This window comes from Asterias amurensis, chromosome 1 (assembly GCF_032118995.1).
Source record: "Asterias amurensis chromosome 1, ASM3211899v1".
Taxonomy (NCBI): domain Eukaryota; kingdom Metazoa; phylum Echinodermata; class Asteroidea; order Forcipulatida; family Asteriidae; genus Asterias; species Asterias amurensis.
In genome coordinates this window covers 23,263,195-23,275,558 of record NC_092648.1, presented here as the reverse complement: position 1 = coordinate 23,275,558, position 12,364 = coordinate 23,263,195, and the positions used below count along the sequence as shown (strand labels likewise).

The window sequence follows — 12,364 nt, the reverse complement described above, 5'->3', positions numbered from 1 at the left end:
AAACCTAACCTACACTTGCACCAACATTAAATCCTCCCAACCCTAATCTTAACTCATCCAAACCTCTATTTTTATTATAGCCTCAAACCCTAAACTCCAACCCTAACCGTAACTTCAACCCCAATCTTAGCCCTAACCTATCCCGAACACTATCCCTAACCCTAACCCTAACCTTGCCTCATCCCTAACCCCAACTCTAAAAAAATCCTCTAACCCTAGTCCTTAACCCAACCAACACCCCAACCCTCACTTCAGCCCCAATACAAACCCAAACCCTAATCCTAACCTTTACCCCAACCCTAACCCTAACCCCAATTCTGAAATAACCCAAACCCACCAGCCCTAACCCTAACCCTAACCCAAATTCTGAAAAACCCATTAACCCCAATTCAGAAAAAAACTCTAAGCAACTGGCCCCAACCCCAACATAACCCTCACCCAACCCGAACCCTTACCTAACAAATGCCCCAACATAAAATCCCAACCATAAACCTAACCCAACTCTAATATAAAAACTAACCCCACCCTCAACATATACTCTTACCCTGAAATAACCCATAACCCATTACCCATTAACCCTATCCCCAACTCCAAACCCAAACCCTAATTTCAGCCCTTACCCCACCTCTAACCCTAACCCAAACTCTGCCATTAAATCCCAACCAAAACATTCACTGACAAAACAATTCAATTCAATACACATTTATTTCCATACTTCTTTGAAAAAAATCAACAATTATGGTACACTATAATGTCAAAACGTCTTGTTGCAGCTCTTACATAAGTGTAACAGTCAAAGACAATTTTTGGCAAACGAAAACAACAATTAAACTTGCGATCAAAAGTGTACACAAAGAATTTACACCGAGCTTTTCTTTCCATTGTTTTCAATAGCTAAAAATTAAATTAACAAACCTATAATAATGCGCTTTGACACATTACACTTCTGACATTTTTATAATCAATTTTGATTGTGTTTTTTTTTTCTATGTGCAAATAATATATTATTATCTCTGACACCATCAAAAACCAAGGTTATCATAAAAAAAATATATTATTTCACCACCAAAACCAAAGGTTATCTTACATATAAAATAATGAACAAATCCACTGATGTGAAAAAAAATGAGCAAATTTGGCTATAAGAAATTGGAGTTTGATGGATTCAGGAAAAGCCTATAATAGAGAAAATAATTAACTAAGGCATCTGTATTTATTAGTGGATGCGGCTTGATCTTCACATGAACTTTATATTAAAGCATTATGTTTGGCTCTGTAGCACCAGCCGCAGCTGCAGCCTATAAGCCAGATCCGGAAATTCAGACATAAAATGTTTCTCTCCTCTAGGAGTGTCTTCATGTAAGTCGCCCTCATGGTCCAGCTGGTTTCAGTTGAGCACATAATGGTGACGTATGTGGCTAGACTTGCTCCTCATTAAGGTGACAGTACAAAAAGCATTGTTACAGAATGGTGCATCATCATCACTACGTCACAGTTCCTTCAACTGGTGGCACACAGTTCCAAAAGCGTTGATTGGCCTTGAGATTGGCTTTAAGTTTTCTCTATGGTCATCATCAAAATCTGGAGTCAAAAGTAAAACAATTTCAAATATTAGTTTTTGTTCTTGCAATCTTTGCACTTGCTTCCTCCAACCTCACCAAAATAAATATTTTTTGTTTTGAGTTTATCTCAACAAGTAATATTTTTGTTTTTGACGACTAAGCAAATTTCTTAAAGCTTTCCAACAGTTGGCTGTTTAGTGTGTTTATGGCAAACTCAATGATGCGATTAAATTCAAACTTTCAAATTGACGATTTGGGAAAGTTTGTTTCTGTTTCTGAATCATCAACTCCTTCGCCAAATGTTGGATGAATGTCCTCTTTAAAAAAAAGTTTTGAATTTCTTAATCTTACCAATCGGTCTCATTTATCACTCTTTGCACTTGCATCCTCCAACCTCACCAAAATATGTTTGGTTTTGTTTTTATCTTTTTCTGAAAAACTTGATGTTTTATTTTAAGGAAGTTGGTTGTTATGGTGTGTACACTGCAAACTAAAGGTTGGGATTTAATGGTACTTTTCAGTTCGACGATTTGAAACGTTAAAACGTTTTAAATTACTTTGCAATTTTATTGTGATCAACTTCCTCTTATAAGAAAACAAATTTTGGGGTCAAACTTACTAAGTGGTCTAGTTGACTCTATGCACTTGTCATCTAAATCAGGTCCTAGTTTTAGTCACCTCTCCGAATTCCTGTATCCTCCAATGATGCTCATCCATACAGGTCCAGTTGTAGTCACATCCCCAGCAAGAGAAAGCTGAACCGAGGGAAAATTATAAAAGCACAGACAACTTTATCTATTATGTATTTACATATCCTTTTGATACATTGCAAGAAGAGCTGTCTTCCAAAGTTAAAGCAAGTATTTCAATTTGTTTGGATTTTACAAACACAATTTTGTTAAAGCTCTCATGTGCAAAAAAACTCTCCTCAAGCTCGAATTCGCTTAAGGGTTTCTATCGTTGTTTTATTTTTCTAAAAAAGAAGAGTTTTCCACCAGTTGGTTGTGTGGTGTGGTTTTTGCAGAAGTGGTAGGAATGAATGTATTCTTTCAGTTCCACAATTTTAAACCTTTAAAGTTGCTAATTTTGAAGTATTTAGTATTGCCAATTTGTTTGGAACTAGTTCTTTTTTTTTCACAGAAAAGATTTAGAAAGTATGTTTTTAAGCTTACCAACCTGTTGATTCTTAGCTCATGCATCCACCAACATTGATGATCATCCAAACAGGTCCAGTTGTAGTCACAACTCAACACTAGACAGCTGGCCTGGACTGAGGGAAAATTTAATAGATACAGACAAATTAAACTTTATGCAATTACATATCTTTTTGTTAGGTGGATTAAGAATTGTTTTGATTTTACACCAATTCTTTGTGTTGCAGTAAATTAACTGATTTTAAAGTTGTTTTTATCTGTTTGGTGGCTAGTCATTCATGCTTGCTTTTGTAAAAATTCCAATTGGTATTATTGACTGCTGGTTCCAATTTTTATCTTTCACACTATATTATGAGACTTGTTTGGTACACTCAGAATAAGGTATCGGTTGAGTTGGTATAGATTTGTTCATTATCCTCCAGAGCTGTTCCATATAGGTATAGTTTCTCACAAGTAACATGTTACTTATATGACCAGGGTGGATTTCACAAAGAGTCTACTAAGAACGAGTAACTTAGCTTAGGACTATAGCCTTAAGCTATAGGATTAGTCCCAACTCTGTGTGAAATCGACCCCAGATACACTACCAAATATTGTCCATGACCCATCATGTCTCTGCTGGCATAGGCATCTCCTCAGCTCAGTGAAGATTCCAGCTCACAAACAACTTCATCATCTTCAAGATGAAAGCACGACCTGCTGTTTGGAAGAACAAATACATGCAGAATGGTTATCACAATGGGGTCACATCAATGAGAACAAATTTTGGCTCACAATTACCTGATGTTACCACAATACTTAAAGATCAGATTATATCTACGGTGTCCAAGAATTGCCACAGTGTGAATATGGAGCTGGCCAATGATGTAAATTAATTGCCTATTGAGGATGATTAAGGTTTGTTCAATCGAATTGAATTGAATTGAACAATTAAATGTGAATGCTATCATGTCAAAGAAAATTATTTGATGGCTCTGATCAGTTTTAAGTTTTCTTTTTGTCAGTTGGTTGTATAGTGTGGTTAGTACAAACTTACGGATGTGAAAGAATGTATTTTTTCAAAGTTGTGATTTCTTTAAAGATGCTATTTTTGAAACATCAACTCAATTTGCCGAGTATGTGGGATGAGCCTTTTCTTTCGTAAAAAGGTTTTAGAATTACAATTTTGTTTATACTCTACCGAGCAGACCAATGTCTGATCTTTGACCTGTTTCTCCAATGTTGCTCATCTAAACAAGTCCAGTTGTAGTCACCATTCCACAAGCTACAGCTGAACAGGGGAAAATTATAGGCAAAGATAACTTTATTTCAATGAATTTACACATCTTGTTGATACATCAAAGAGGAACATATACTTTTATTGTTTCAAGACAGATTTCAGCATGTTTTGATTTTGGAAAAAAAAGTTTGTTAAATAAGTTTAACTTATTCTCTTATAAGTTGTTTTACATTGGTGGTTGGCTGGCTGTATTTGCTTGTTGTTGGAGAATTTCAAATGGTACTAGGATTTTGACTGCTGGTTACAAAATGTCTTTGCTACAAGAACTCTGTTTGAGATATTCAAATCCGGAGTTTTGGATGCTGTGTCGTTTTGCCCTCTATAGATAACGATTTAGCTTTGTTCATAGTATAGTCCTCCAATTCAGTTGAACAACACTGTTTAATTAGTGGGAAGTTTCTCGTCAGTAATTTTATTTAAATATACGTTACCAAGTTCCTGCTCGCATAGGCATCACCTTCATCTTCAAGAATAAAACGAGATCTATTTTTGAAAGACAAAAATATTGGAAGGGTTAGCATTTTTGGGTCACATCAAATAAGGAAAAATCTGGTCACCTTAACACATTTTCTTGAAATAACCCCAACACTTTAACAAAACAGTGGTCACCTGGTGTCCCAAAGATGCCGTGTATCACAATGCTGGCTTGGATCAAAGTCCATTTTTTTACAACAAAGTAACAGTGAGATAAGATTTGTCTTTCACACTTCCCCTCATGACTACTTTACATAATATTACTTAACCAGTGTTACTTTACCTCTGCTGCAAACCCCTGACCTCAGCCCACGAATTAGAGACATCAAAGAGCATTCCAACATTGTGTTGAAACACTGTGCTAGAGACAGGGAAACAAAACAGAAAAAGGTGGCATGAGAGTGAGCTTTTGAGAAAAGATTAGAGCTGTGGAGGAAAGGTTAGAGCTGTGGGGAAAGGTTAGAGCTGTGGAGAAAACGTGGGTTATTTTGTTTACCTCTGACCCTGATACTTGTACCTGATACTTCACCTGTTGTACTTGACCTTTGCTTCAAACATCTGACTTCAGTTGCATCCAGTGGCATCCAGTCACTCATCAGGGACGTCGAGGGGAGCGTCTTCATCATCAAGACTAAAGTTACACCAGCTACACATTATACATTACCCGTCAGGAAACCTGCTGAAAGAAGGGGGGTTAGTCTTAACTCTAGGCCAACACTATGAATACTCTAGGCATACGCTGTTTATGATACATTACCTAGTGCATCAACGGCGTCTTTCTCCTGGTGCGGATGATCTGATCTTGATTCCCTCCCGTTACTTTGTTATCTTCCTTCTTCAGCTTTTCTTTTGATCTTCCTTTTTTTTCCCGCAGCGCTCAAGTGGTTTACGGAAGTTTTTCGCAATGCGCTCTATAAGATTTGATGCAGGTCTACATTAATGGACTACAGCTTTAAAAGGATCCATCTATATTTTCATCTATTTGAACCTTGATCCAAATGAGCGAGGGTTCAGCTTTTAAGTTATTTTAGCTAATGTCTTATTATTTTTTAGTTTTAAAATACTCAGTTGAAGATGTTTACATTCAGAATTGATGTAATGCTGATATTGGGAATATGTAAATATCATTTAGTCACTTAGTCTAAATTATCTATTTACTATACTCCCAAATCAAACATTAATCATCAAAATGACTAGTCATTAAACATTAATCTATATTTCTTACCCTTAGCTTTTTTTGTATTTCCCAAAACAGTAACTAATTTGAAATTAGTTTTAAAAAGCCTAATGTTTTTCTTGCTCAGTTGAAGATGTTTATTCAGAGTTGATGTAAAGATGATTTGGGAATTTGTAAATATCATTTAGCTCAAGTCTAAATTATCTATTTACTAATCCCAAATCAAACATTAATCGGTGTCATCTGATCAAAGGATTAACCATTAAACATCAATCACAAGTGAATAACCTATATATGTATTTTTGCTATGTTTTTATTTTATATATATTTGTTTTCTTAAAACCATATAACTAACCTTTAAAAGAATAATATTAAAAATTGTTATGTCTCAAGTTTTAGTTGGTTTTGGTACTCTTCTTTTTAAAACATTACACTATTTGGAAAATTAAATCATGACAATTATAAATAAACATGACAACTGACGACTTGTTTCAACCCTGACTGAAATAACCAGTAAGACCAGTCTCCTAATTAAAAAGCATCATTGGCTTCGACCAATATGCAAATCAAAAAATGCCAAGAAACTCTGAAGTCACCTTAAAAGCTCTACAAGCAAGGACAACATCAACAAGATCGCAGAACATCTTGGGGAAAGGGGCGGTACGAGGGGAGGGACTCTGCAACAGAACGGGTTAGATCTTCTCTTACTCTTTGCAGTCTTCATCTTGTCTTGATCTTGATCTTGAGGGTCAACTTGCGTTATCCGACCTCCACTAATTCACTCTAGTAATAGTGCAACTTTTCTTCATTTTCTCTTATTTCTTTTCTTTTATTAATTTGTTTTGCATGGTGAGGTTCAATATATGTTTGGTTTGCGGTAAACACTATGTGTGTATCTACTTGCCGGGTAGATTGTGTTCTGTAGAGAACTGACTTTCTTTATATTCTACTACCGCGGAGTAGATTTTCGGAATTCGGGAGACTTCTCAGTTCTTAAAAAAAACTATCCTGCTTTTTAACTATACCTGCCATGAGCGGAAGGTAAAATCGGCTTTCGGTGGATCGTTATTAACTTCACTACCGCAGAGTGAGTTCTTAATAAGTATGGGGTCTTCACAAACCTCACTAGACTTCATTCAATGCTAGTTGCTCGAGGGATTTTATAAATACCCCCCCCCCCCCCTCAAAAATGGGAAATCAAGTTCAGCATTTAACAAACAGGTGAGTCGCACAAAAAGCTTAAAAAGTGGAGGTCGGATGTTGCCAAGTTTTCTTTACCTTGGTCCTTTGGTGACTCCATTGTACGTCCAGATCCATAGACAAAAACACACAAACACCCGGCCACATATCCATAGATCTTCAACTCCCATCTGAACACAGACACCCTGAAGGGGAAACAATTATTAAAATTATAAAAAAGGGTATTCATTAACTATTATTTTCTTCCCTTCCTCAAATGATTTCGTTCCCACAAAAAAATGTTCCAACAAAATGTTCACATTATTGAAATACAACCTGGTGTACTTGGGAACGTAGAATTCAAAGAAAATATGTGTAAATGTTATAGACAAAGAGATAAAGAGCAAGATGTATTCTTCAACAAAACGGCTAAAAGCCATTCTTTTGGGTGTTGTTTTGCTTTGCTCAGCCTGATGTACTTCAGAAAATATGCACAAAAATAAAATAATATCACATAAACTCAATTGCTATAAAATATATCAAGGACCTCACACCAGTTCAACTATTTCAGTGAAAATATTATTTAATTTAAACGAACTAATTATATTTCGTTCCCGAATCCCTTGCAATAAAATGTTGTTCGTTCAAATGAAATAATATTTCGAGGAAAATAATATCTCTCCTTGTCTTCGTTGTTCTTTACCTGTCCCTTCGAGAACCGTCAGCGAGAAGGTGTAGTTTTTGCAACTCATCAGTCGAATCTTGGCTGAACGGGAGCTCGCTGCTTGGTCTGCTTCAAGTGTCGTTCCCGTCTTCCTCCACCGACGTTCCCCACGCGACGTATAAGAAAGTAAAACCCATACATCCATCAATGTTATAGTTCAAGTTCGAAGTGGAGTTATTACTACGATTTTGGTCTATAGATGTATCCAAGCCTTGCCTCAACAAGATGGCGTTCGGTAGTGAAGTTTCATATAACTGCAGTCTAGGCTATGGTAATTCAGGGGAGCTCTTGCCAGCCACTCGCAGCCCAACGAAGTTAACATATTTTTTGTCGGAGCTAGAGATCTTCGTGGCCAACTCCCAATTAACAAGCAGGCCTAGTGAATTTTGTTTCGAGTATATTTATTTTTTGAGTAGGCCTGTCAAGCTTTTTGTAAAAAATCTTTATTGCCACCGATGACAAAAAGTCAATTGAGTTCAGACTTCCTTGCCCTTAAAATATTGACCAAGCCTTCGTCTCAGATAAAGAGTATAAATATTGTTATAATAATGCAACAGTTATAACTGAATGCAGAAGATTGGTCATGGTAAGAATTTTGATAAATGTGTCAGTAAAGTTCGTCCAAGAACGCGAAGTCCTAGTCCTGAGTTAGAGCCGAGAGATACGGCATGCTGCCTTCCAGTCTCGTCCACGACATGGAGTGCAATGCCAAACCATGAGGTATTGCTACAATGGCGCACATCGAAAACGATCAGCGCAAAAACTTCATTGTCTGCATTACAATGAAGATCTTTACCGGGTGACATTCCACAGTAAACCCCAATCCAGTCAAAATGAACTCGATTAGAAAAAGATCCAATCACAGACGTGTAATCCTATAACTATCATTCTATACATGGTTTTTTTCTTGCCTTTTCTTTTTTCTTTGTTTGACATTTTTTGTTTGTAGGGACTCGCGTATTGGGGTGGGTGGGGGGGGGGGGGGGGGGGGGTTAGTGCCATTCCAGGGTTATTGACCAATTATTTGTAAGAAACTGCATGAAATGCTAGGCAAACTTCACCAAGTTAATTGTACATGATATGAACAACAAAGGGAAAATCCGTACATCATATTCACAAAAAAGGGAAAATTCAGAAAGAGGGCTTTTTGGGGTGCATACAAAAGGGAAAATTCCGTCAGAGGGCTTTTTTTAGGTACTTATTTTTTGCACCCTAACATATACTGGGAAATGTGATTAAATGCAACACACAACCAAAAATATGGTTACGGGTAGCTGAATTGTCCCCGTGCAAAGCGACTTCTTGCCCGTAAAATATTGCCCAATGGCAAACCATGAGGTATTGCTACAATGACTACATCGAAAACGACCAGCGTAAAAACATCATTGTCTGCATAACAATGACGATCTTTACCGGATGACATTCCACAGTAAACCCCAATCGAGTAAAAAAAAACTCGATTAGTAAAAGGTCCATTCACAGACGTGTAATCCTATAATTATCGGATAGGTATTTTTTCCTTCACCTGTCTTTTATTTTGTGTGTGGGTGTGGACTCGCGTGTGGGGGAGGGGCATATTATGGCGTGGTTGTTGACCCATTTCTATAACTATTAATACAGGGCTTTTTTTCTCTTCTTCTTTCTTGTATTTGGCTGCCTTTTCTTTTTTCTTCGTTAGACATTTTTTGTTTGTGGGGACTCGCGTGTTGGGGAGGGGGCGGGTGATTAGTGCCATTCCAGGGTTATTGACCCATTTGTAAGAAACTTGCATTATGTTAGGCAAATTCGCCAATTGTATGTGATATAAAAAGGGGGAAATTCCCTTGATATTCACAAAAGGGAAAGTTCCGTCAGAGGGGTATTTTTGGGTAGGGCCTACTGTTTTTTGTGCACCATAACAGAAAAATATGGTACGGGTAGGCCTACTGATTTGTCCCCCGTGCAAAACAAAATGGTGGAAATTCCTGGCCAAAATTGACAATCCCTGGAGGTTAGTACATAAATACCTTTGGGACCTGGTAATGAAAAAGAAAACTGTCATGCCTAGTACAAGTTCTGTTTTTAAATTCCTATATCTATCCCCATGTCAAAAACAGGTCTCAGAGGTTGGTACATAAAATAATATACTAACTTCTGAGACCAAGTAATAGAAAATAAATTAAAAAAACTTTCTGCATAATACAAGTTCTGTTTTCAAACTCCCTATATCGCAAGAATACCGCCCCGCACGCACCTAACTGTACAGTGTCTGTGCGAACTCTGCATGCTGTGCATACGTGTGCGCACCACCCGGACCCGAAGTCGTCATCACGCATTGCTTCCGAAAGACGAAAGGCACCGAACTGGTGTAAGGGTTAGGTTCTAGCTCCACCAATTTTGACACATGTCGCCGCTGCTCAACAACCATGGCGGCCTCACAAGCACTAAGTGTTTTGCAAGCGACAGATGAATTTGAAGAGATACTGGGGAAATTGCATGCCAGGAATTTGCCAGAGTTTTTCGAGTTAATTGAGGAGCGGATTGAGCGTGAACGCGGAGCCAATGGATGCGGGGCCAAGCCGAGAGGTGCAGAAGCCAACGTTGAGGGTATGCACTTCTGACTTCATACTTCACTTGCTTGCTTATTAAATTAAAATATTAAATAAATCAAGACATAGATTATGATAGAAGAACGTTGCTCTACTAAAACTAAACTCTAATTGGAATTGCTCAGTTTCTACCGAGGGTTACTGTAGGGAGGATGGAGGGCTATTTTAAGATCATCGCAACTGCCTAAAAAATGTTTTAGTGCAATTTAACTTGAACCACAACCATCAAATTAATTGGACTTTATTTATACCATTTGTAACATTGTGATGGAATGATTGGAATTGGATAACTTTCAATATCTTGCCACCACTTTTTCACACATTTTTACAAAAAGGGATTTCTCATCGAGGTAAATTAGATAATATATTGTTTTATATCGAATGAAAAAGTGGTGGCGCCATACGGAAACTTTTCCTAACCCTCCACTGACCTACTTCTACCTAGAACTATGAAGTTCGTTCCGCGATTGTCTCTACTATCGCAGAGACGATAGCAGAACGAACTTCATAGTTCTACTTCTAGGAGTAATCGTAACCCTCCATCCTCCTGACGGTCTGCGTCTGTATGGAGGGGTCGATCATCGCTTCTACTTTTAAGGGGCCCTCTTTCTTGGTAAATTTGTTTCAATTTAAGGTCAAGTAGGCCTAAACCCTCAAAAAGTATACAGCCAAAAATGAAATACTATAGGCCTACTCTAGTCTTAGAACGATGAGGTTTGTTCCATTCGTTGAGACGATAGCGGAACGAACTTCATAGTTCAAGGTAATGGTAACCCTCCATCCTCCCGATGGTTTATGACTGTATATGGAGGGTTAAGATCATCGCAACTACATTTGAGGGGCCTACTTGGTTAATAAGGTCAAGGAAGTAGGTCTAAACCCACAAAAAGTGTAGCCATATACTCCTTGAACTTTGAGGTTCGCTCGTTCATGGAGACAGTAGCGGAACGTATTAGCTCTAGGAGTAATAGCCATACAGCCCAACAACTTAGCAAGGTCTCTGGACACTGTTCAAGGTGGGCTAATCAGTCAATAAAAATACAACATTATAACTATTTTCAATAGCCCCCTAGCCCTTCAAGTACGTACGACTATTTCGAGTTCATCGTAAAATTTATTTGTAAGTACTGAAAGGTTCAAGTTGCACTTGAATCATCATTCATGTAAAGGGGGAATTTGCAATAATCGTAACCCTCCATTCCCTGACAGTCGGAGGATAGTCTCCAACTGTCGAAGGGACTGAAGGGTTATGATTAGTGCAACTGTAGGGCATACATTGTTTGAGGTTTTAACTTTTAGGCGTTGTTTATGATATTTTGATTTTGATTATCGCCAAAAGATGAGAGCACTGCTGATCTAACTCTGCATAGCATTGCATCTGAAGTCCGAAACCATCCATGCCTTCCTCCTGATGCTGTATTGAAGTCTGAGAGGATTCGCCATCCAACAGTAGGTGAGGTGGGTACAACTCCAGTGTTTATGTCGCCTCTCCAGTTGCGACTCGACAAAGCAATCATTAGTCGCGACTTCGACACTAGTCACACTAGGTCGCCCAGGCTTATACTCTCCACTAGAGGTCAGAAGAAGGTTGCTAGTTTACAAAGCTGTGCCATCATCACTTTACCTCAAAGGGGAAGAAATGAAAAAAGTCTATGGCAGTGAAAGAGTTATGACATAAATGTGGCAATCCAGCTGCAGGTTTTTGCTTTTATCTCTGTTGCACTGAAAGGCAACCCTTGCACATCATAGTGTATCTGGTTGATATGCGCAATGCGTGTCGTTATGACGCCCAGTACTCTTCATCCCTCTATGTACCGGTGTAAGGTTTAGCTTCGCGTTTTGCGGACATGCCTGTCTGTGCACGGGGGTAATTGTATGTAAACCGACATGACCAACCCAACCAAATACTCCAAAACCGTTCCTAAATCTAACAAACTGTTCCTAAATCTAACAATAAGTAAATCTAACAATAAGTCCAAAGTTTACAAAAGATGTCATCAAATGTCAAGTGCTTTAAATTAAAGGAACACGTTGCCTTGGATCGGTCGAGTTGGTCTTTGAAAAGCGTTTGTAACCGTTTTTTATAAAATGCATATGGGTAGAAAGATGTTGTAAAAGTAGAATACAATGATCCACACAAACATGCCTCGAAATTGCACAGTTTTCCTTTTACCTCGTCGACTAACATGGTCGACCATTTATGGGAGTCAAATTTTTGACTCCCATA

The 12,364-nt window shown here is 38.0% G+C and overlaps 1 protein-coding gene and 1 pseudogene across 1 annotated transcript in view; one reads left to right on the top strand and one right to left on the bottom strand.

The window, feature by feature from the left end:
• Nucleotides 1–714: 714 nt before the first annotated feature.
• Nucleotides 715–7,028, bottom strand: LOC139940634 (uncharacterized; annotated as a pseudogene).
• A 2,858-nt stretch (nucleotides 7,029–9,886) lies between these two features.
• LOC139940280 (uncharacterized) overlaps nucleotides 9,887–12,364 on the top strand; it is a 29,412-nt gene continuing 26,934 nt past the window's right edge. Inside the window, exons 1-2 of the mRNA XM_071936477.1 lie at nucleotides 9,887–10,135; nucleotides 11,477–11,595. Of these exons, the coding sequence (XP_071792578.1) occupies nucleotides 9,955–10,135; nucleotides 11,477–11,595 (300 nt within the window). The 5' untranslated portion in view covers nucleotides 9,887–9,954. The remainder of the gene's footprint in view (nucleotides 10,136–11,476; nucleotides 11,596–12,364) is intronic.